At 42.8% G+C, this 22523-nt stretch overlaps 1 protein-coding gene across 3 annotated transcripts in view; it reads right to left on the minus strand.

Moving 5' to 3' along the window:
* Window positions 1-22523, minus strand: part of ccdc30 (coiled-coil domain containing 30) — a 59346-nt gene that overhangs the window by 29260 nt on the left and 7563 nt on the right. For 2 of the 3 annotated variants that reach the window (XM_033048398.1, XM_033048396.1), the window contains exons 2-9: window positions 20731-20916; window positions 19083-19203; window positions 17823-18007; window positions 16826-16915; window positions 15007-15090; window positions 12279-12432; window positions 8756-8871; window positions 19-108 (exon numbers count right to left, since the gene is read on the minus strand). In XM_033048398.1, coding sequence (XP_032904289.1) covers window positions 19-108; window positions 8756-8871; window positions 12279-12432; window positions 15007-15090; window positions 16826-16915; window positions 17823-18007; window positions 19083-19203; window positions 20731-20916 — 1026 coding nt within the window. The remainder of the gene's footprint in view (window positions 1-18; window positions 109-8755; window positions 8872-12278; window positions 12433-15006; window positions 15091-16825; window positions 16916-17822; window positions 18008-19082; window positions 19204-20730; window positions 20917-22523) is intronic. The other variant, XM_033048397.1, reaches the window with a different exon arrangement.

A 22523-nucleotide genomic window follows, 5' to 3' on the forward strand; every position in this document is an offset into this window, starting at 1 on the left:
AATTTCTAGGTGACTTACATTCATGTTGAAGTCTGAAGACTTGAATGCTGGTGTGCCCTGCTCCATGTTCTGTGGACTGCTTGGTTCAATTTTTTGAAGGCTTTCCACCTGTTCAGGTATTAGAAATACAAGTGTTAGCGTAACTATAAAGACAATGAGAACTGATGAAGAATGATAAGCAAAAGAAAGAAAAAAGTTATGATAGAAAATAAAATCAAGTGAAGTGTCATAGAGTCATAGAGGGTGGAAACAGGCCCTTCAGCCCATCTTACCCTCGCAGACCAACATGCCCCATCTACCCCAGTCCCACCGGCCTGCATTTGGTCTATATACCTCTAAGCCTATCCTATCCATGTACCTGTCCAAATGTCTTAACCAATGTGTTGTGAAAGTACCTGCCTGAACTACCTCCTCTGGCAGCTCGTTCCATATACTGTACCTACCACCCTTTGTGTAAAAAGGTTGCCCCGCACATTCCTATTAAATCTTTTCCCCTTCACCTTAAACCTATCTCATCTGGTACTTGATTCCCCTACTCTGGGTAAAAGACTCTGTGCATTTACTCTATCTATTCCTCTCATGATTTTGTACACCTCTATAAGATCACCCCTTATCCTCCTGCGCTCCAAGGAATAGAGTCCCAGCCTGCTCAACCTCTTCCCACAACTCAGGCCCTCGAGTCCTGGCAACATCCTCATAAATCTTCTCTGCACGCTTGCCAGTATAACATCTTTCCTTCAACAGGGTGGCCAAAACAGAGCACAATATGCTAAATATGGCCTCACCAGTGTTTTGTACAACATGACCTTCTAACGTTTATACTCAATTCTGACTGATGAAGGCCAGTGTGTGTGTGTGTGTGTGTGTGTGTGTGTGTGTGTGTGTGTGTGTGTGTGTGTGTGTGTGTGTGTGTGTGTGTGTGTGTGTGTGTGTGTGTGGAAGTGAGGATCGAGGGAGAAAACGTGTGTATGGGCGAGACTGGGAGTGTGCGAGAAACAGCGAGTATACAATTTTAAGTGAGAGAAAGAGCATAAGAGTGTGAAGGTGAGTGAGAATATGAGAGTGAGAGAGAATACGTAAGAGTGTGAGAGAGTGAGGCAGAGGGTGAAGAGGGAGACAAAGGTTTGAGGAAAAGTCTAAATGTAAGAGAGGGAATGTGCCAAATGGCCTAATTCAGCTTCCATCACAGGAGAAAGTGACAGTGAGGGAAAATGTACAAGTGCAAAAGTGAGAGAACAGCAAAGGATGAGTGCATGAGGGAGTGAGCGTGTGAAAGTGCAATGCAGAACTTTGTAGAACTCATGGACTTTATTAGCTTCACTATCTTTGTTTATGTAGTCTCAAGGTGCTCTTTTAATCATTTGCTACAGTGATAATGGGTTGTGGGATTCTGTGCATTACTGCTTGCCTTTGTGAAAAATGTGCTTTATGAAAAATAACTTGTATGCATTTATTGCAAAGGGTCCCTGGGCTGTAGCTTTTAGGTATAATGTTCAGAGTTCAGGTACAGATAACCAAGACATCCTCTATTCTTTTACTCCTTTTTATTCTTTCAATTTTTTAACCAATTGATCCACCACAAATGCAACCTCAGTTCAAACCTGCATCAAGCAAAGCTTCCTCACTATACCTCCTGAATATTCCTTAGCCCAACACCACACCTCATGTCTAACAAGCTTCCTGCTGGAGTGGAGCTAATTTATAGGACAAATAGGGAACTATTTCTGGTGGTCTTGAGGTGAATACAACCCCATTGCCTACTCAAGTGCATCATAGTACATTTTGGAAAGCTAGGGAAGAAATTGCTGGAGCCCTGGCAGGTATACTTCCTCCATCTTTAGCCATGGGAGAGTCTCCTCAAGACTGGAAGGTGGCTGATGTTGTTCCTTTATTGAAGAAGGGCTGCAAGAACAAGCCGGGGAACTACCTGCCATTGAGCCTAACACCTGGGGTGGGCAACCTTCAGGAGTGGATTCTGACGGACAAGATTTACCATATTTTGGAAAGAAGGAATGATTACGGATATTCAGCATGGCTTTGAGCCTGCGAGATCATCTCATGAATTTGATTGAAATGGGGCTAGGTTGATTGGCATGGATGGGTTGAGCAGAGAGGCCTGTTACATGCTATGTGAATCTATGGCTCTGTCACTAAGTTCCTCACTTCTCCATTCTAGTGAAATGATAATCAGGATTTTAACTCTATCCGTGATCATTATGACAATTGACACCTGGCAATACCTTGATCGGGACACAAGACAAAGCCCCTTGTATCAGAATCATTCTGATATTATTGGGACTTATGGTCACCCTATCTCCCATTGATAAAGAGCATATATGCAGATAAATCCCCGTGGCCTGACCAAGTGTATTGCAGGAAGACATTATGGGGCCCTGGCAGAGATTTTTGTATCAACGTTGGCTATGGGTGAGGTACCGGAAAACTGGAATGTTGTCTAAGGTAGACAAAAATGCTGGAGAAACTCAGCGGGTGCAGCCGCATCTATGGAGCGAAGGAAATAGGCAACGTTTCAGGACGAAACCCTTCCGGCCCGAAAGCAAAAGGAAAGATATCATTAACCTGAAAATGTGTGAAAAACACTCATAAGGATGTTGCCAGGATTGCATAGCTTGTGTTATAAGGAGAGACTGGATAGGCTGGGAGTGTAGGAGGCTGAGGGGCGACCTTCTTGGGGTATATAAAATTATGAGGAGCATGGATAACTTGAATGGTCATCCTTTTCCCCAGGTGGAGGTATCTAGAATTAGAGGGCAGGGGATAATGGAGTGAGTGGCAAGATTGAAGGGCTGCCTGAGGAATCCGTTTTTCACGTTGAGGGTGGTGGGTATATGGAACGAGCTGCCTGTGGAAGTGGTTGAGATGGATACAATTGCAATGTTTAAAAGACATTTGGACAGGAAAGGTTTAGAGGGATATGGGTCAGACATTGGCAATTGGGACCAGCTGAGGTAGTCACGTTGTTTAGCGTGGACGAGTTGGGCAGAGGCCTGTTTCTGGGCTCTATAATTCCATACGTCATTAATGTATCTAATCCCCTACTGCCAAATTACTTCAGTACATGCAAGGGTTTGGCATTTTTTCTTCATTCTGCTTTTCTCAAAAAGTCCAGCTCCTAAAGAACCACATTAGGACCACTTTCCAGACCTTTTCAAAAGCCACACACTCTATAGAAGCAGAAAACCCATCAAGAATCAGGCAAGTCCAGGGAAAAGTAGGGAGTTAACTTTGAAAATATGTTCTTTTATATGAAAAGAATGAGCCTAAGTTTGATCAGTCTGAAGAAGGGTCCCGACCCAAAATGTCAGGGAAGCTGCCTGAACCGCTGAGTTACTCCAGCACTGAGTGTCCGTTTGTGTATTAACCAGCATCTGCAGTTCTTTGTTTCTAAGTGTCTAAGTTAATATCTGTTTCTTATGCTACATCACTGGACCACCAATTAGTCGTCCACTTGTTAACCTTTACGCACCTTTTATCAGTCAATTCTGGTCATTTTGATTATTTCCACTGGAATTACGCCAAATTGGTGAAAAAAGCCACAAACATTCTACCGATTTGACTAGCATCACTTGTGCAGGGAAATACCAGTGGAAATAAAATCATATTTCCACTGATGCCACATCACAATGACAGTGACATCATAGAGCACCTGTTATACATCTCCACCCTGCTGGGATGATACAAGCCAGAGGTTGTCTTTCAAATTGTCTTTTGTAGGGATTCACCTTCAATTCTGAGGGACAATGTCTGCTATCCAAAGAGAAAAGTTGCTAGAAATATCTGAACTTAAACTATTAGTAGATGGCGACAGAAATGTTAAAGCAGAAATCTGATGGTGTTTGGAATTCTTCTGGAATTCCTCTTTAATTTCCAAAAGTATGTCATAACCCATTGACTACGTTGGATATATCAGACAGAATTTCTATTTTTGTTGCAGGTTTGATGTAAAAAAATATTATTTAGAAGTGTGCGGTGTACAGATAAGTTATTTAATTGAGATGTTAGCTTTCTCGACACCCCCCCATCTAAATTTTTGCCCAGGTGCAGTTTCAGGTGCAGCTGCCTACTATTTCAAGAGGTGTTTCAACTAACAATCCTTTCTGGTTCAAAATGCAAGGCGCTGGAGGAACTCATCAGGTCAGAAGCATGGGTGGAGGGAATGGGTAGGCGATATTTTGGGTCGCGACCCTTCATCAGACTGGAGAAGGGCCCCGAACCTAATTGTCACCTGTCCATTCCCCCCAGAGATGCTATCTGACCCGCTGAGATCCTCCAGCATTTATGTTTGGCTCAAGATTCAAGCATCTGCAGTTTTAGTGTAAATCCTTTCCAGCTGTAGTTTGACTGTAGAAAGCCAGTGGACTACTTGAGTCTGCAGATATCAAATGCACTTTCAAACTGATTTCCGTGCAGCGAAAATTGAGATATTTTTCAGCAAAAACAGTCTACGGGAATGAAGCACAACATAAGAGATACAAGAGAACTGAGTGATAAATGTAATTCCAAACACAGATGATCAACTCTGTAAAATAGGTTCCAATCCAACATTGATGGAATACAAAGGCTCCTCATTTATTTCATTAAACAGAATCTATGAAATCAGTAATGGCCAATTTGAATTCCGTTTCTACCAGTAGGTTCATCAGTGTAAAATTAGTTTGAAAAAGGGTTTTGACCCGAAATGTTGCCCATTTCCTTCGCTCCATAGATGCTGCCTCACCCGCTGAGTTTCTCCAGCATTTCTGTCTACCCTCCAGTGTAAAATTAGTGTTATTTTGACGTATCCACAAAGATGACAGAAGTTGTGAAATAAGAAACATCATCTAAACGCGCAGTAAATACATGGTTAAGATTGGTATCAAATGTATTGCAAAATGAATTATATAACAAGTTGAGAATGCTTAAAAGGGTAGGGCTGTAGCGGCACCTAGTGGTGGGGTGGGGAGGCCAGAACCCTCGTCACCGCCAGGGTTTGTTCGCAGGCTTTTTAGTTAGTTTGTCAATGAATTTATGGAATTCCCTGCCACATAGGGCAGTGGAGGCCAAGTCACTAGATGGATTTAAGAAAGTTAGATAGTGGAGTCAAGGGATATGGGGAGAAGGCAGGCACGGGTTATTGATAGGGGACGATCAGCCATGATCACAATGAATGGCGGTGCTGGCTCGAAGGGCCGAATGGCCTCCCCCTGCACCTATTTTCTATGTTTCTATGTAAGTTAGCTTAGTCAGGCACGCGAATTGCATGAGTTTTTGTTACGTTTTTATTGTTAATAAAAATTACTTTACTCAACCTGACTGGTCTCTGGCTCATATAAATGTCGGCACAAGGAACAGCAGGTGCTGGTTTACAAGAAAAACAGAAAGCCCATTTCCATCAGTGATCTATAATCTTGTTGTATCTTCTGACAGCCTTCATCGCTGTCTACAACTCCTCCAATTTTGGTGCTGTCAGCAAACATACTCACCAACCCATCTACATTTACATCCCGGTCATTTATACAAATCCCCCAAACAGAAGAGGTCCCAGAACAGATCCCTTCGGAACTCCACTGGACACAGATCATCAGCCAGAATATCTTCCTTCCACCACAACCCTGTCTTCTATGACTATGAAGCCAGTTCTAAATCCAAATAACCAAGTCATCGTGAATCCTGTGCATCTTACTCTTCTAGATCAGCCTACTATGAGGGACCTTATCAAATGCCTTACTAAGATCCATGTATACAACATCCATCGCCCTACCTTCATCAATCTCCTTCATCACCTTCTTGAAAAACTCAATCAAGTTAGTAAGACATGGCCTGTCACTTACAAAGCTGTGGTGGCTATCTCTAATTAGCCCATTCTCTTCCAAATGGGAGTAAATCCCATCTTGAAGAATTCTCTACAATAGCTTCCCTACCATTGACGTGAGACTCACTGGCTTGGAATTTGTGAATTAAAAAAAATATTTCTTAGTATCTGAGCATCAGGGGCAAGACTGCCATTTATTGCCAGGCATATATGTCAGTTCTATATAATGGAACAAAGCAAGAAGCCACCTCCAAAGCTTCAACCTTGCTTGTATGAAATTGGATTCAGATGTTGGCCCAAACAAGCAAGGACAGAATATCTTCTTTGTCAATGAACGTGATGTGTAATTACTTGTATTTCTGGGTTTATCTTAATTTACATTAAATTCAGAAACACTTTTGAATTCGATTGTGTCACTCAATTTCAAATTCCTTTGATTATTGGCCAAGATCGTAACAATACCTTTATGATAATTATATCTGACTTGCTACAATACCAATATTATGCCCTAAAATTCAGTTTTACACCTCAGTCATTGGGGCCTCTCAGAATGATGAAGTAAAAAGAACAAATCCACTGTAATTAATATATAGTAAACCCTCATTATAATGGTCATTAGGAGAGGGAGCCATGTCTGTTATTACCGATTGTCCGCTAGTACTGAGTAAGGGATTACTGAGTAATAAAGTCTCACTGCACATGTAGCAGAAACAAAGAACTGCAGAGGCTAGTTAATACACAAAAGGTCACATAGTTTTGGAGTATCTGAGCATCTGTGGAGAAGAACATGGAGAGGTGATGTTTCGGGTTGGGACCCTTCTTCAGACTCTCGGTCTGGAACTGGGCCTGGAATCCAGGTGTGCTGACAGCCCAGGCCTGCTGGCGGTCAGGGAAGAGGTTAGGATCGGCGGAGTCAATGGTCATGACCCGCGGGTGGCCAGAGTGCAGGTGATGGTTGGCGGTGGTAGTGGCAGGCACGGCCTGGAAGCGGCCGAGGAAGCTGTGTGGGTCGGCGGTGGCGGCAGTACGTCCGGGCCTGGGAGCAGCCGGGGAGGTGGTGCGGGCCGGGAGTGGCCTCGGCAGCCCAGCCTGGCGGCAAAGGTCGGTAGATCGTCCTGGAAACAGCAGGGGTGGTGGTGTGGGTCAGCGGCAGCTTTGGTGATCCCGGCATCAAAGAGACCGAGGAGGCGGTGAACGTTGGTGCTGCGTCTCCTGACACCGTTGCAAGTCTCAGCCTCGTGGCGGCTAAGTGAGCGCCTCAATCCAGCCGTGGGTCTTGACCCGAAACACCTATACATGCTCTCTCTGCTGAGTTACTCCAGCACTCTGTGGAGTATCATTTGCCCTAGTGTTGATAGAAACAATTGCTTGTCAATTTCATTGTCCCTGCAGTGTAACTAATTAGCAGCCTGTGTTCTTAAAGTGACAGTGGTGTCTGAATACATCCACTATAATCAAAATCCATTATAAAAATGTCCATAATAATGAGGGCTTACTGTATTTCAAACGGTTTCTATGTAATAAACAGAACAAGCAACAGGAAAAGATACAAAACAATTCATATTTTTAAAAGTCTGTTCCTCATTTATGAATATTTTTGTCTTTAGTTAAGCAGTAGATTTTCTTCCTCATCATTGATAGAAGAAGGAAACATTATATCTTATCTTTAAAGAACTTGTCTAATATTCACTGAAGTAAAATCAGATGTGTTCTATAAATAGCCAGTATCGTAGGTCATTGCCAACTAAGTGGTTGAAAATCTACACCGAATATCTATTAATTATATAGGATAATCAACACATGACCCAAAACAGCAACCATTCCTTCTCTCCAGCGACGCTGCCTGGTCCTGCTGAATTACTCCAGCATTTTGTGTCTATCTTCGGTTTAAACCAGCAGCTGCAGTTCCTTCCTACGCCCCTCTTACTGTCTCTACAATTCAATTCCCTTTCACATTTGCAACCTTTCTCAGCTTTCCAGGCCTTCTTCTCATTATGCTTTCTCATCCATTTAATATCCTCATTTTACTGACGTTAATCATCAAACTGATTCCTACTAGAATTTATTCTCTTTCAGAGTTTCAGAACTGAAATTCCTCGTATCATTCAGGTCTTTTCTCTTAAAATCATTAAAACACAAGTGTTACCTATCGCTACTTGCTATCATTACCTCTAACTCTTGCCTCAGTTTGGACCTGCGATCTGAGATGTGTGAAATGTGCTGGCAGATTTGAACTCAATTTTCTAGCTTTTCTGGTAGATTAGCTAGAATCTTAAGAAACATAGAAACATAGAAAATAGGTCCAGGAGTAGGCCATTCGGCCCTTCGAGCCTGCACCGCCATTCAATATGATCATGGCTGATCATCCAACTCAGTATCCTGTACCTGCCTTCTCTCCATACCCCCTGATCCCTTTAGCCACAAGGGTCACATCTAACTCCCTCTTAAATATAGCCAATGAACTGGCCTCAACTACCTTCTGCGGGAGAGAATTCCAGAGATTCACCACTCTCTGTGTGAAAAAGGTTTTCCTCATCTCGGTCCTAAAAGATTTCCCCCTTATCCTTAAACTGTGACCCCTTGTTCTGGACTTCCCCAACATCGGGAACAATCTTCCTGCATCTAGCCTGTCCAACCCCTTAAGAATTTTGTAAGTTTCTATAAGATCCCCCCTCAATCTTCTAAATTCTAGCGAGTACAAACCGAGTCTATCCAGTCTTTCTTCATATGAAAGTCATGACATCCCAGGAATCAGTCTGGTGAACCTTCTCTGTACTCAGGACAATATATAGTCTTTAAGTGGCAAAAGGATTAAAATTCTCCAAATTATATAATGGTCAGGGACAATATATTAGATCACAGCTCAGAGTATTACATACATAAAGTTTAAAATGTTCTATTGCACTGGAAAAGTGTTTGACTACAATGGTGCAAGTGACTTACTGTTACTAAGAGAGATTTCCGTTCTATATCCAACGAGTGTACACGACTTCGTAACTCCAGAATTTCCTGATCCAACTTGATGTTATCTTCTTTTGCTTTATCTAGTTCTCCGGTATCTGCGAAAAAAACAAGGACATCTGGATTTTTTTCAGGCCCTGTCTCAGATCCTTCCTTCGTCTTTGCAAGAGATTCCTTAGACCTTTCCTTCGTCTTTGTAAGAGATATCTTAGATATTTCCTTCACATTTGGAAGAGGTTCCTTAGATCTTTCCCTCGCCTTTGTAAGAGATCCCTCAGACACTTCCATTGTATTTGCTGGAGATTCCTTAGACCTTTCCTTCGCCTTTGTAAGAGATTCCTCAGATACTTCCTTTGTCTTTGCTAGAGATTCCTTAGACCTTTCCTTCGTCTTTGTAAGAGATATCCTAGAGTCTTCCTTCACATTTGCACGAGGTTCCTTCCCTTCATTAGCCACTTCCTTCCCTACCGCTGATGATTTCTTCTTTTCCTTCGACTCTTCCTTCACATCCTCTGGTGATTTCCTCCTTTCCTTAGACTCTTCCTTTGTTACCCCAGGTGGTTCATTCTCTTCTGCAGGAGGTTCCTTCTCTTTCCCAGGTTTTTCCTTCTCTTTCCAAGTTGCACGTTTCCCTTTCTTCTTCCCAGTCGTTAGTTTCCCTTGTGCAGTGCGTCTTTTCGAACCCACACCAGATTTATTCGAATTCACATTCTCTTCTCTTTCTTCTTCTTCTTCTTCTTCTTCATCAGTCGGTTTTGTTCCCTTAAATAGTGCCTCCAATAAAGAAGATCTTCTACGTTTTTCAGACATTTTTTTCTCATGTATTACAAGCCAGTTCCTGTACTGCCATAAAACAAATTCCCTTCTGATATACCTGAAGTCTTCAGCATTTGGCTTGGAGTTGCACCTTGCTCCAAAAATATAGACATTAGTGTATCAGCGGAAAATAGGTAACATTTTGGGTCAATGTTTGGGACATTATTAACTTCATGATTGTCATTAGCCACGTAGCTGTGGGAAGTAAACACCCAAACAGCTACAAATTAAGATAAAAACCTTTGTGCTTAAATTAACACAGCCATCACGCTGCTGTGAGGTCATGCTTTATGATGCAGAAGTGTTCTTTCTCCTTTTTCTGAAGACTGGTGATGTTTCAGGTTAGGTCCTCCAAGTATGCAGTAGCCGGGTTCAGCCAGGGATAGATATAAGTTTTGTCACATATAGTTTAAGAGTACTTCCCAAAAGAAGAGTTAGCATATGAAGCCACGAGCTAACAAATCTCCACCACCATGTCAAAACAAATGAATGCCGAATTGCCTTATAACTGGCTCAATGAAGGTCCCTGGACTCCATGAAACGGACAAACACAAGTAAGGTAGTGGTCTCACTTTACGGATTTCTTTCTAACCCAAGCAATTTTTCATATTTCCTCTCCCTTAAGGGTACTGTGAATCCTGATGTCTTTTCAGTGCCTTACACAATGGGCCTTCTTCGAGTACGAATCTATCCATCGAGTGTTATTTGGGCAATTAAATGCACAACGCATCACGACCAACCTTAATCTAGTTCAGAGCTGAAGTCCATGGCTGCACATATTCTAGCAAACGAATTGTGAAAGATGGAATTCTTTGAAGATGAGGGAATGGGGGCCTAGAAAACGGAAGTTCTGGAGTAGATGAAGAGCGTGTGAGGTCTTGAAGAAGGGTTTCGACCTGAAACGTAGCCTATTTCCTTCGCTCCATGCAAAGAGTTGAACAATCTCCAATATAGGAAATAGGCAACGTTTCGGGCCGAAACCCTTCCGGGTTTCGACCCGAAACGTAGCCTATTTCCTTCGCTCCATAGATGCTGCCTCACCCGCTGAGTTTCTCCAGCATTTTTGTCTACCACCAATAGAATTGTGAACCCTGGCTAATTTTTCTCATCCTTTCCTAACCCAAATAAGCCGAGACCAACTGGAGCTCAACTAGAACAGAGGGGAAAAAAACAAGCATCAGGATTTTTAAATCAGCTCAACACATTAAAAAAAATTACAAGAATATTACACAATGGACAAAGGCTAGAGATTAATTACTCTAAAATTCTTTAGAAAATGAATAATTGAAATGCTGTGGAGGTCCATGCGTTGTGTAAATACTCTGTTTAATAATTAAGCGATATAGCCCCATCAAGTTAATATTTTACTGCTACTACCACCGTCGCTCGTGAGCGCACCCGAGTTCCGCTCCAACTCCAACTGCCAATCCTTCCAATTCCAACCGCTGCCTTTGAATTCCAACCGCCTAACAGCATGATTGGTCGGCCCAGATCACACCCGGTCCACGCGAGAGTTCGAGCCTGACCAACGACGGTTCGATACCAAAATGGCTCAGGCCGCCACAATGCCTTGAATTTTTGACGCTATATTATGATGTCGTACAATTGTATAATTCCACAATATTCTAAGGATAATTCCACATGGAACTGCAGGAGTAGACTCAGGCTATCCACAATAAGTTACCGTGTGACAAAGCTTTAAGGAAATGTAGTTTATGGGGCACTCCATAAAAAGATTTGTCTTTCAAGGAGCCAAATCTTTTTTCAGGGCTATCAGAATAACAGCAAAGAGACATAGTAAATAGGTGCAAGAGTAGGCCATTCGGCCCTTTGATCCAGCGCTGCCATTCAACACGATCACGGCTGATCATCCAAAATCAGTACCCCATTCCTGCTTTCTCCCCATATCCTATGATTCCCTTAGCCCTAAGAGCTATATCTAACTCTCTCTTGAAAACATCCAGTGAATTGGCCTCCACTGCCTACCGGGTGAAAAAGCTTTTTCCTCATCTCAGTCCTAAATGGCTTACCCCTTATTCTTAAACTGTGGCCCTGGCTCTGGACTCCCCCAAAATTGGGAACATGTTTCCTACCTCTAGCGTGTCCAATCCCTTAATAATCATATATGTTTCAATAAGATTCCCCCTCATCCTTCTAAATTCCTGTGTATACAAGTCCAGTCACTACATTCTTTAAACATATGACAGTCCCGCCATTCCGGGAATTAACTTTGTGACCCTACGCTGCATTCCCTCAATAGCAAAAATGATCTTCCCCAAATTTGGAGACCAAAACTGCACACAATACTCCAGGTGTGGTCTCACTAGGGCCCTGTACAACTCCTTGTGTTATGAAGGCCAACATGCCATTAGCTTTCTTCACTGCCTGCTGTACCTGCATGCTTACTTTCAGTGACTGATGAACAAGGACCCCCAGATCTCGTTGTATTTCCCCTTTTCCAAACTTGACACCATTCAGATAATAATCTGCCTTCCTGTTTTTGCCACCAAAGTGGATAACCTCACATTTATCCACATTAAACTGCATCTGCCATGCATCTGCCCACTCACTCAACCTGTCCAAGTCACCCTAAATCCTCCTCACAGTTCACAATGTTTGACAATTTTCTCATATGCCGTGGATGTTACAGAATGCAAAGATTTGAGGTCAGGGTTTAATTCACACCTACCACTGCTGCTGTGTACTTTTTTCTCCATGTCCAATTCATCTGTTAGTCGGCGTATGTCCGCATGTGCCATCTGTAACCGCTGCGCTGCCTCATCCACGTCTTGTTCCGCTCGTTCCCGTAACTTCTGCTCTTTCTGCAAGTCAACTTCATGGGTCTATGGTGTTGATCAAAGTAAACCAATGCAGATGAACAAAAAAATGAACAGCCGAGTTTCACAAGAGCCAGACAGACTTGTGTGAAGAGCGATCAACATGGAGTGAAAGACAAGAAACAGGAAAAAAAAAAACCTGTAAAATCACCTGTGTATCAAATATCAGTCGCGGCCCGACACCAAATTACTGATTCTACATTTGCAGTTATAACTTTTGCCATTTGGAACCTGCTCACTTACTATTATTTCTGAATAATTTGCTGCTTAAACTCTGTGTTCAAATAGGGTTGATCAGTGTTAGAGAATCAAATGCGATGGTATTTTGGGTTAGGATTCATAGTCTACATGTGGTGCAGTTGCTGAATGTAGAGTAAAGCAGCATTCAAAGAGCACATGCAGCAAATGGAACCTTAGAATCAAAATACAGTCATTTCTGGTGATTTTACACGAGAATAAAGCTATTTGCCCAGTATTAGTTGAACAGTATTGGTATTAGACGGACACTCTAGTCTGTTAAGAATGCAGTGTAGATAGAGGATTAGTAAGGAGAGGATAATTCCATACATGCAGAATCTGGTTATTACAGAAGACATGCAAGGACCTGTTAAATGCTTCAAGAACAGCTGGAGTTACAGGGTATTCCATGTTTCAGACAGAGCAAGGCAGTAGAAAGATCACAGGATCTCTTCAGACAACATTATTGCAGCATCAAATTGTTTTAAAATTTGGTAGTATCCTCGGACTACCTTTTATCGGACTACATTGGCTTTATCTTGCACTAAACGTTATTCCCTTATCATGTACATTGTGAATGGCTTGATTCATGTATTGTCATGTAATCATGTATTATCTTTCCGATGACTGGTTAGCATGCAACAAAAGCTTTTCACTGTGCTTCGGTACACGTGACAATAAACTAAACTAAATCTTAGCTTCAGAGATTTTTCCTGGTCACTCATCAAGCTACTGATCTATCAAATGTAGATAAGATGCAGTCTAGCTTTTCTGCTTCACAACTGATTCAATGTGAAAATGTACCAGAACGGGTTTGGGCTCATGGGCTATAGCAGGGAAATGAATGAAACATGAATCTAATGGAGCAATGCTGACAGGCAACTATCAGATTACACACTTCTCCAGAAGCTTAGTTTGTAAAGGCACTGTGCAATTTGAAAGAATTTCTGTTTGATTTCTGATAAGTTTGAGTTGCCCAGCACCATGCCAAAGATTGAGAGTCACAGTGCAAAGAAGAGTATAGCACAGGAACAGTAACAACTACCCAGCACGTCTGTGCTGGTCATGATGACAACCTACACTAATCTCATCTTCCTGCACACACTCTGCTGTTTATGTCTATCTAAATGCCTCTTAAATGTTGCTATTGTATCTGCTTCTACCACCTCCCCTCTTCATGTGATCCAGGTACTTATCACGTTGTGTAAACAAAATTTGCCTTGCAAATCTCCTTCAAACTTAAACCCCTCTCATTAAACTTATGCTGTATGGTATTTGACATTTCCACCCTGGGAAAAAGACTTTGAAAGACACATTTTCTGCTTTTATCCCTGGCCTTTACTCCAACCATGTGTGTAGGAAAGAACTGCAGATGCTGGTTTAAATCGAAGGTAGACACAAAATGCTGGAGTAACTCAGCGGGGCAGGCAGCATCTCTGGGTCTCAACCCGAAACGTCACCCATTCCTTCCCCAGAGATGCTGCCTGTCCCGCTGAGTTACTCCAGCATTTTGTGTCTACCTTTATTCCAACCATCTGCCTACCAGTTATTCTCCTCGCCTGCATCACCTGCCATGCTTTGTCCTGCCTCTCACGTCTTCCAGTCCATTGATGGCTGTGGGGTAGGTGACGAGTTATACACCAGGACGCTGCCAGTGAAACTCAACAGGACGACGACAGCGCTGACTTGCTGTGTGTTTTTGACAACCTTCCTCACCGTCCACAACATTAATTTTGCAAACTTACTGATAAGACCATCTACTTTTTCATCCAAATCATTGAAATATATATACAAAGGCCGTAGCAGTGATCCTTACAGAACACTGCTGGTCACAGACCTCCAGATCTCAGTCAGGTAAACAATATTCTATCACTGACCTCTGTAGGCATGTAGGAATAAGTGACTAAAAGTGTTTCTGACAAAGGATCTTTGACCCAAAACATTAACTCTGTTTCTCTTTCCACAGATGCTGACTGGCCTGTGTGTTTCCAACAATTGCTGGTAACATTTCAGATTTCCATCAGATTTCCATCATCTGCATTCCTATTGATTGTCATTTACTGAAAGCACATTACTTGGATCCTGGCACAACACAGTGGTATAGTGAGTAGGAAGGAACTGCAGATGTTGGTTTAAACCAAAGATAGACAAAAAAAAAAAAACTGGAGTAACTCAGCGGGTCAGTCAGCATCTTTGCAGAGAAGGACTAGGTGACGTTTTGGGTCGAGACCCTTTTTCAGACTGAAACTGAAGGTGTATATTTTGCTGCCTTGCTCTGTGTAGACACAACCAGTTCATTAAAAGGTGTATTCTGGCTATGGGCTGAGGGTAGGTGAGACCTACAGCTATGTCTTTGGAAACACTGTCTGCTTGCTGACGGATCCCAAACAGCTTCTTCCACGGACTTGAAGGTTGAGATATAGGATCCTTTTGAAAGAATAAGGTAAAACATTACAATTAAATATGAAAAATCAAAGAAGAAAGATAGAAACAGCTCCTGATAATAAGAAATGATAGGCAGGCATTAAAGCCATCTCTTAAATAACGAGCCAGTTAACATTTTAGTACTGAATTACTACTGTCCGAAACGTTGCCTATTTCCTTCGCTCCATAGATGCTGCTGCACCCGCTGAGTTTCTCCAGCATTTTTGTGTACCTTCGATTTTCCAGCATCTGCAGTTCCTTCTTAAATACTACTGTCCAAGTTCTGGCTTGATCACAACATGATTCCTAAACCAACTACTTTCACCTTTATTTCGCCTTTCGAAGTACCACATAGTTAATTTATTGACAATATCTTTCAGTTTGACAGAGACACAAGAGACTGCAGATGCCGGAATCTTGATCAAAATACAATGTGCTGGAGTTTGTGTCTTGCTTTTTCAGTTTGATGTTGTGTCTGAATATTTTCCTTACAAATTTGTATTCCTTTTTCTTTCCTGGGTGGGGGCAATGATTCCTGCCGGAGTATATAGATTGCAACTGTCCTCAGCTTCAATACAGGGCCATCATACATGAATGTACCTAAACCTTTGAGGGCCTGTCCCACTTGGCTGTCATTCGCGCGACATTTATGCGACCTGCTAGCGTGTGGGTAGCGCGGGACGGGCGCATGGAGTGGCGTGGAGTGTGGACTTCGTCCTGAACGAAATCTTCGCGCGCCACCGGCCTGTCGCGTAACTGACGGCCAAAGTGGGACAGGCCCAAGACCCTGGCACGACACAACATCTCACCTCCAACAGCAGCAGAAGCAGACAAACGACCGCCGAACTCGGCCTGGGGCTCACGGCCGTTGCGGATCCGGATCCGCCCCTACTCCTACTCCCAGAGCGGGGCCAAGACGATTGGAGATAGACACAAAATGCAGGAGCAACTCAGCGGGACCGGCAGCATCTCTGGAGAGAACCAATGGGTGACGTTTCGGGTCGAGACCCTTCTTCAGATTGAAGAAGAGTCTCGACCCGAAACATCATCCATTCCTTCTCTCCAGAGATGCTGCTGGTCCCACTGAGTTATTCCTGCATTTTGTGTCCATCTTCAAATGACATCACCCGCTCCAGATGGCTGTGCGGGTGCATGATGACTCACGGGACCGTCGCGCGTCAGTCACTACCGGCCTGTCACGTAAATGACGGCCCACGTGGGACAGGCCCTTTAGACAGTCGATTGAAATGACAGTCAATGTTCTTGATGTTTCGGGGCGGGACCCTTCAGGTGTAAAGAAGGGTACCAACCTAAAAAGTGTCACTTATCCATTTTCTCCAGACATGCTGCCTGACCTGCTGAGTTAATCAAGCACTGTGTCTATCTTTGACAATTTGATTGTATGAATGACCTCTGTCGGGACTTCTGTAACAGCCATTTAATTGGGGCAAATTTTAACTACAGTGTCACTGTTAAACAGCAGGTGCCAGTACCAATGGTGATATTTAGATAATAAGAGTAATGTTCATTCGGAAACGCTGGTACTTTTCATGGTTTAGAAAGGGCAGCGGATGACTCTCCAGCACAGTCCCTCACACAATCTTTCCATTTAATTTATTGATTAAAAGCCTTTTTTCATGGCCAAAAAAGTGAGTGCTAATTCCATGATAGACAAAGCGTATCAAGTAGTTCTCACCAAGGAGAATAGGGCGGTGTGTTCCACAGAGGACAAGCATACCTTTGCCATGGTTTCCTTTGTTCGTTGCATGGATTCCCTTTGCTGTTTCAATTCCTCTTCCATAGTTTGCTGCATCTGGCCCAACTCCATCTACAAGACGAAATGCTTCATGTTTAAGAAGGAACTGCAGATGCTGGAAAATCGAAGGTACACAAAAATGCTGGAGAAACTCAGCGGGTGCAGCAGCATCTATGGAGCGAAGGAAATAGGCAACGTTTCGGCCCGAAACGTTGCCTATTTCCTATAGTGGAGATAGTTCAACTCTTTGCATGGAGCGAAGGAAATAGGCAATGTTGCCTATTTCCTTCGCTCCATAGATGCTGCTGCACCCGCTGAGTTTCTCCAGCATTTTTGTGTACCTACAAAATGCTTCATGTCTGAGTGACTGAATTATGAACAGATACACAAATCGCAAGGAAGCCAATTTGCCTCCTGATCTATTTTTTTTTTAAATTTTAAAGCATTACGTGGAAAGAAGCAAAATAAAAACAGTAAAGTTTGAGGCAAAACCAGGAAACGGAGTGAAACAAAACAAGGAGAAGGGGAGGAATTTCTTTAGAGGGTGGTGAATCTGTAGAATTCATTGCCACGGGCAGCTGTGGAAGCCAAATCCATGTATATATTGAAGGCAGAGATAGATAGATTCTTGATTAGTAATGGTGTTAGGGATTATGGGAAGAAGGCAGGAGAATGGGGTTGAGAGGGAAAGATAGATCAGCCATGATTGAATGGCAGAGTAGACTTGATGGGTTGAATGGCTTAATTCTGCTCCTATAACTTATGAAAAGTAGATTTTTATTTCAATGTTCTTTCTGTGCTAACACGGTCTTGTTTCACTTAAGTCACTCGCGGGAAGAAAACATATTCCATAGGCATCCGGTAATTATCAGAAGACTATATTTTTGTAAAATTATTCAAAATAAGTGCGTCAGAATAGGACCAAATTTCTACTTAGCTTTTAACTGCATGCCTTGGAGACAGTGTAACAGCTTCTTACCTGTAACTGTATCCCCTGGTGATTTCCTGCAACGTTCTCCACTTTGCTCTCTGCTAATTCCAATTTTTCTAGCAGTGTAGCACGCTCCACCAGGAGGTAGGCCACTTGTTCACTTGGGCCACTATGAGCGATATCAGCTAGTCCTTCCTGATCCAACATCTCCTCCACTTCCTTTACTTGGGTTTCTGTACATCCGTCAATCCAGAAGTATTTGTGTTAGTAGTAAGATCTAACAAGATCTTTCTCATCACTGAGATATATATTTTCCTATGAAAATATGTACAGGGAGGGAACTGGAGGAGGGAACGGACTAAGTGCTGGCAAATGGGATTAATATAGATATGTACTTGATGGTCAGCATGGATGTGGTTGGCCAAAGAGCCCGTTTCTAAGCTATATTACTCTGTAACTCTATGTATCACCTAACATTATGTTCCTATTTGCTTTGTAATCCCTCTTCAATGAAAAATGAAGCATAATTGAAAATCGGGGACTTCATGTGACTTGCACCAGATCTAATGTACAAATTTAGTTTCATTTTGTTTTAGTTTAGTTTAGAGATACAGCGCGGAAACAGGCCCTTCGGCCCACCAGGTCCGCACCGACCAGCGATCCCCGCACATTAACACTATCCTACACCCACTAGGGACATTTTTTGTACATTTACCAAGCCAATTAACCTACAAACCTGCACGTCTTCGGAGTGTGGGAGGAAACCGAAGATCTCAGAGAAAACTCATGCAGGTCACGAGGAGAACATACAAACTCTGTACAGACAGCACCCGTAATCGGGATCGAACCCGGGTCTCCGGCGCTGCATTCGCTGTAGGGCAGCAACTCTACCGCTGCACCACCGTGACTGCCTAATGCTCTGGTGCACAAGTAACTCTGGATGTGCGCATTCAACGGTTTGTGTCAAATGTCTAACTTTCACAAGCATGTGCAACCATTTGTGCAAAAGCAGGTTTTCAAGTTGATGGGTCTCAGGTAGCACGACCCTTTCTACAACTGACCACCTCTCCCGAATGGTCTCCATTGTAATAGGTTCTCTTCCCCCCAGTGTTTCTATTCTACCACAAACCTCTCCTGATCCCAATTTATCCTTGCATTCCCAACATATTTACCAATTGAACAAGAAAAAGTGAAAAGATGAGAACATCCCATCTAGAAGGCGACAACTGCCATTTCAAACGGTAACACTCACAGAAAAAATGTCATATTACGTGTCAAAACAAGTTGAAAAGTCGCCCATATTCTGACCTAGCTCCAACTGCAGTTGTCGTAGTTCCACCCTCAGTATTTCATTCTCCTGCTCATACTCGGCAGTCACTGCTTCCCGCTCCACTGACAAGTTACGGATGTGTTCCACGTAATTATCCACCTGCAGAAATAATTCCCATGTCATGTTGAAGGTAATCGAATCTACAATTTGTTTTTAAGAGGGAACTGCTGATGCTGGATAATCGAAGGTAGACAAAAAAAGCTGGAGAAACTCAGCGGGTGCAGCGGCATCTATTGAGCGAAGGAAATAGGCAACGTTTCGGGCCGAAACCCTTCTGGGTTTCGGCCCGAAACGTTGCCTATTTCCTATATTGGAGATTGTTCAACTCTTTGCATGGAGCGAAGGAAATAGGCAACGTTGCCTATTTCCTTCGCTCCATAGATGCTGCTGCACCCGCTGAGTTTCTCCAGCTTTTTTGTGTACCTACAATTCGTTTTGTAGCTTTCACACTTAAAATTTACCACGCCTCATATCCTAGCTAACCAATGGGACTTCTAGGTTTTAGCTGAATTTTGAAAACAGGCACTTAGAAAGAGAAAACGGGAATTTTAGTAGCAGGGAGAGATTAAGTGGTTTTGGTATTTTGAGAATATTCTGATAGAACAATATGACTTTTTTACATGGTGAATGCTGAGGTTTAGAGATATCTAATAAAAGTTGAAATTGATCTTGTAGCTGTGGCATAGGCCCTGCTTTTCAAGGCATATTTTTGTAGACCAAGTCTACTGCCCTGCCCACGTCAATACAATTTGTTTGCTGTGCCCAAGTGTTTTATTCTTTGTATAACTCTGCCCTCTTGGACAAATAGCCCACGGACATCTGCTTTCTAGACAATCGATGTGAGGATTATCTGGTCAGATAAAATAATAGAGGCTTGTGTGGTTTGGTTTAGTTTAGTTTAGAGATACAGCACAGAAAAAGGCCCTTCGGCCCACCGAGTCCGCACCAAGCAGCAATCACTCGTACACTAGTCCTATCCTACATGCTAGGGACAATTTACAGAGGCCAACGAGTTTGTAATGTGGGAGGAAGCCAGAGCACCCGGAGAAAACCCATGCAGTGACGGGGGAGAGCTACGGGGGACGTAGTCAGGATGGAACCCGTGTTTCTGGCGCTGTATGGCACAGTGTGCAGCCCCTTGTCATCATCTACAAGCCATATTTGAAAAACCCTATCGTTTTTTGCAGCGGGTGAAAAGATGTCAAGGATGCAGAATGGCATAAAATATGGAAAGGGGAAAGTTACACAAAGTAATGATTCGCAATCGGTTCTAAACGTGTTCTCTGAACACAGCAAGCCGCCACCCGAGGACCATTTGTGTATTATGTACGATTTTTCTTGTATAAAAAAAATAATCAAGAATGCTATGATTTACTGAAAAGTTGAAGAGATTTTATTCAACAAATAAGCACTTTTTCTTTCATAGATGACTTCACAGACAAAAACCTAAGCTGCAGTAGATAGCACTGCCTGAAAGAGGAACTGAGAAGTTAATCACCATAGCTAGTGCTCTCGGAAACAGGGATGGAGACGGCATTACAAGGCAAACTGTCACGTTTAAGTTTTTTCTTATTTTTAATGTTTGCCAAGAGATCAGGACTGTGTCACTCTTATGATAGATCTCACCTCTGTCATCTCGGCATCCTGTTGTTTTTGAAACACATCCAGGTCCTGTTTGGTGGCCTGCAGCATGGCCTCAGACCGCTGGTATATACGCCAAAGATGGCACAGATGCTCAGTTCTGCTGCAAGCTTTAATGTCAATTCCATCTTCCTTCAATCTATTCAATATATCTTCCAATTCCACTTTCTCCTGAAAATACATTGCATGAATCAGGGACAATTTGTTCATTGGAGAAGAGATACTTTATATAGTAAAAAACCTAACTCTTACTTCACTATAACACTTTTTTTTAAATGGAAAAGATATGATCTCTCCATGATCATAATGTAATTGCCCTTCGCCAGTTAATGTAAAATTTTGCAAGACCTTCATGACCTCATTTGAAGAGCTCAACAGATACCCTAATACCATATTCCAGTTTATATACCCAACTAGATCCTTTCCCAACAAATACTTGGCTGGGACTGGAGATGCCAAATGTAATGGAATTCAGAAGATGACTTCACAGACAAAAACCTAAGTTGCAGTAGATTGATTCACCACCCTTTGACTGAAGAAATTCCTCCTCATATAAAGGTACGTCCTTTTATTCTGAGGCTATGGCCTCTGTTCCTAGACTCTCCCACTGGCGGAAATATCGTCTCCACATTCACTCCATCCAGGCCTTTCACTATTCGTTAAGGTTCAATGATCATCCTTGCAAACGAGATGCAATCTGAAGTGACTCAGATTTCTTATTTTACTACTAAAAATGATTCACAGTGAATAAGCCCCAGAGACCAATACTTACGGAAACAGTCTGTGACACCGCCATGCTCCAATGCAACCCCCTCTCCTGCCCAAAGTATGCTGCATCAGACACTCAACACTTGTACCTTCTTACCACATAGCAGAGTCAATCTAACACTAAACACACTGGATGGATCCTGTGTGTTACCATGGAGCAGATTCCTTTCATCCACACTGCAGTAGTGGGGGTGCTATTTGGACTAGTAGCAACATGCTCTCCTACTTTGTTGAAATCTAAACCCTATACTTTTACAATGCTAAAATTAAATACATATCACAGGCAGGGTTAGAGCAGCAAGGGGCATTTCTGAGCACTTTGATTTAAGCCGAAGAAAGAACTGCAGATGCTGGAAAAATCGAAGGTAGACAAAAATGCAGGAGAAACTCATCGGGTGAGGCAGCATCTCTGGAGCGAAGAAATAGGTGACGTTTCGGGTCGAGACCCAAGTATTGAGGATAGAAGTTGGGAGGTCATGTTACAGCTGTACAAGACATTGGTGAGGCCACACTTGGAGTATTGTTTAAGAAGGAACTGCTGATGCCGGAAAAATCGAAGGTAACTAAAAAAATCGAGCCAAAACTGAACACAATACTCCAAGGTAGACAAAAATGTTGGAGAAACTCAGCGGGTGAGGCAACATCTGTGGAGTGAAGGAATAGGTGACGTCGAAACGTCACCTATTCCTTCGAAGAAGGGTCTCGACCCGAAACATCACCTATTCCTTCGCTCCATAGATACTGCATCACCCGCTGAGTTTCTCCAGCAATTTTGTCTACCTTTGATTTAAGCCTGCTAACTCACTAGCGTTGTACCCCCAGTTTGCATTGACATGATAGAGAGTGGACCTCCACGCCCATTAAAATAAAGTTCAAAAAGACAGCAGAGTGAGGCGAAGGAAGAAAGATGGCTGACTCCCAGTTGCCAACAATAACAGCTTTAGGGCAGCACAGTATTTTGTAACTTTCTACGAAACGTAATTTTATCAAGGCTTTGAATGCGTTACCAT

Source organism: Amblyraja radiata, chromosome 31, assembly GCF_010909765.2.
Source record: "Amblyraja radiata isolate CabotCenter1 chromosome 31, sAmbRad1.1.pri, whole genome shotgun sequence".
Classification (NCBI taxonomy): Eukaryota; Metazoa; Chordata; class Chondrichthyes; order Rajiformes; family Rajidae; genus Amblyraja; species Amblyraja radiata.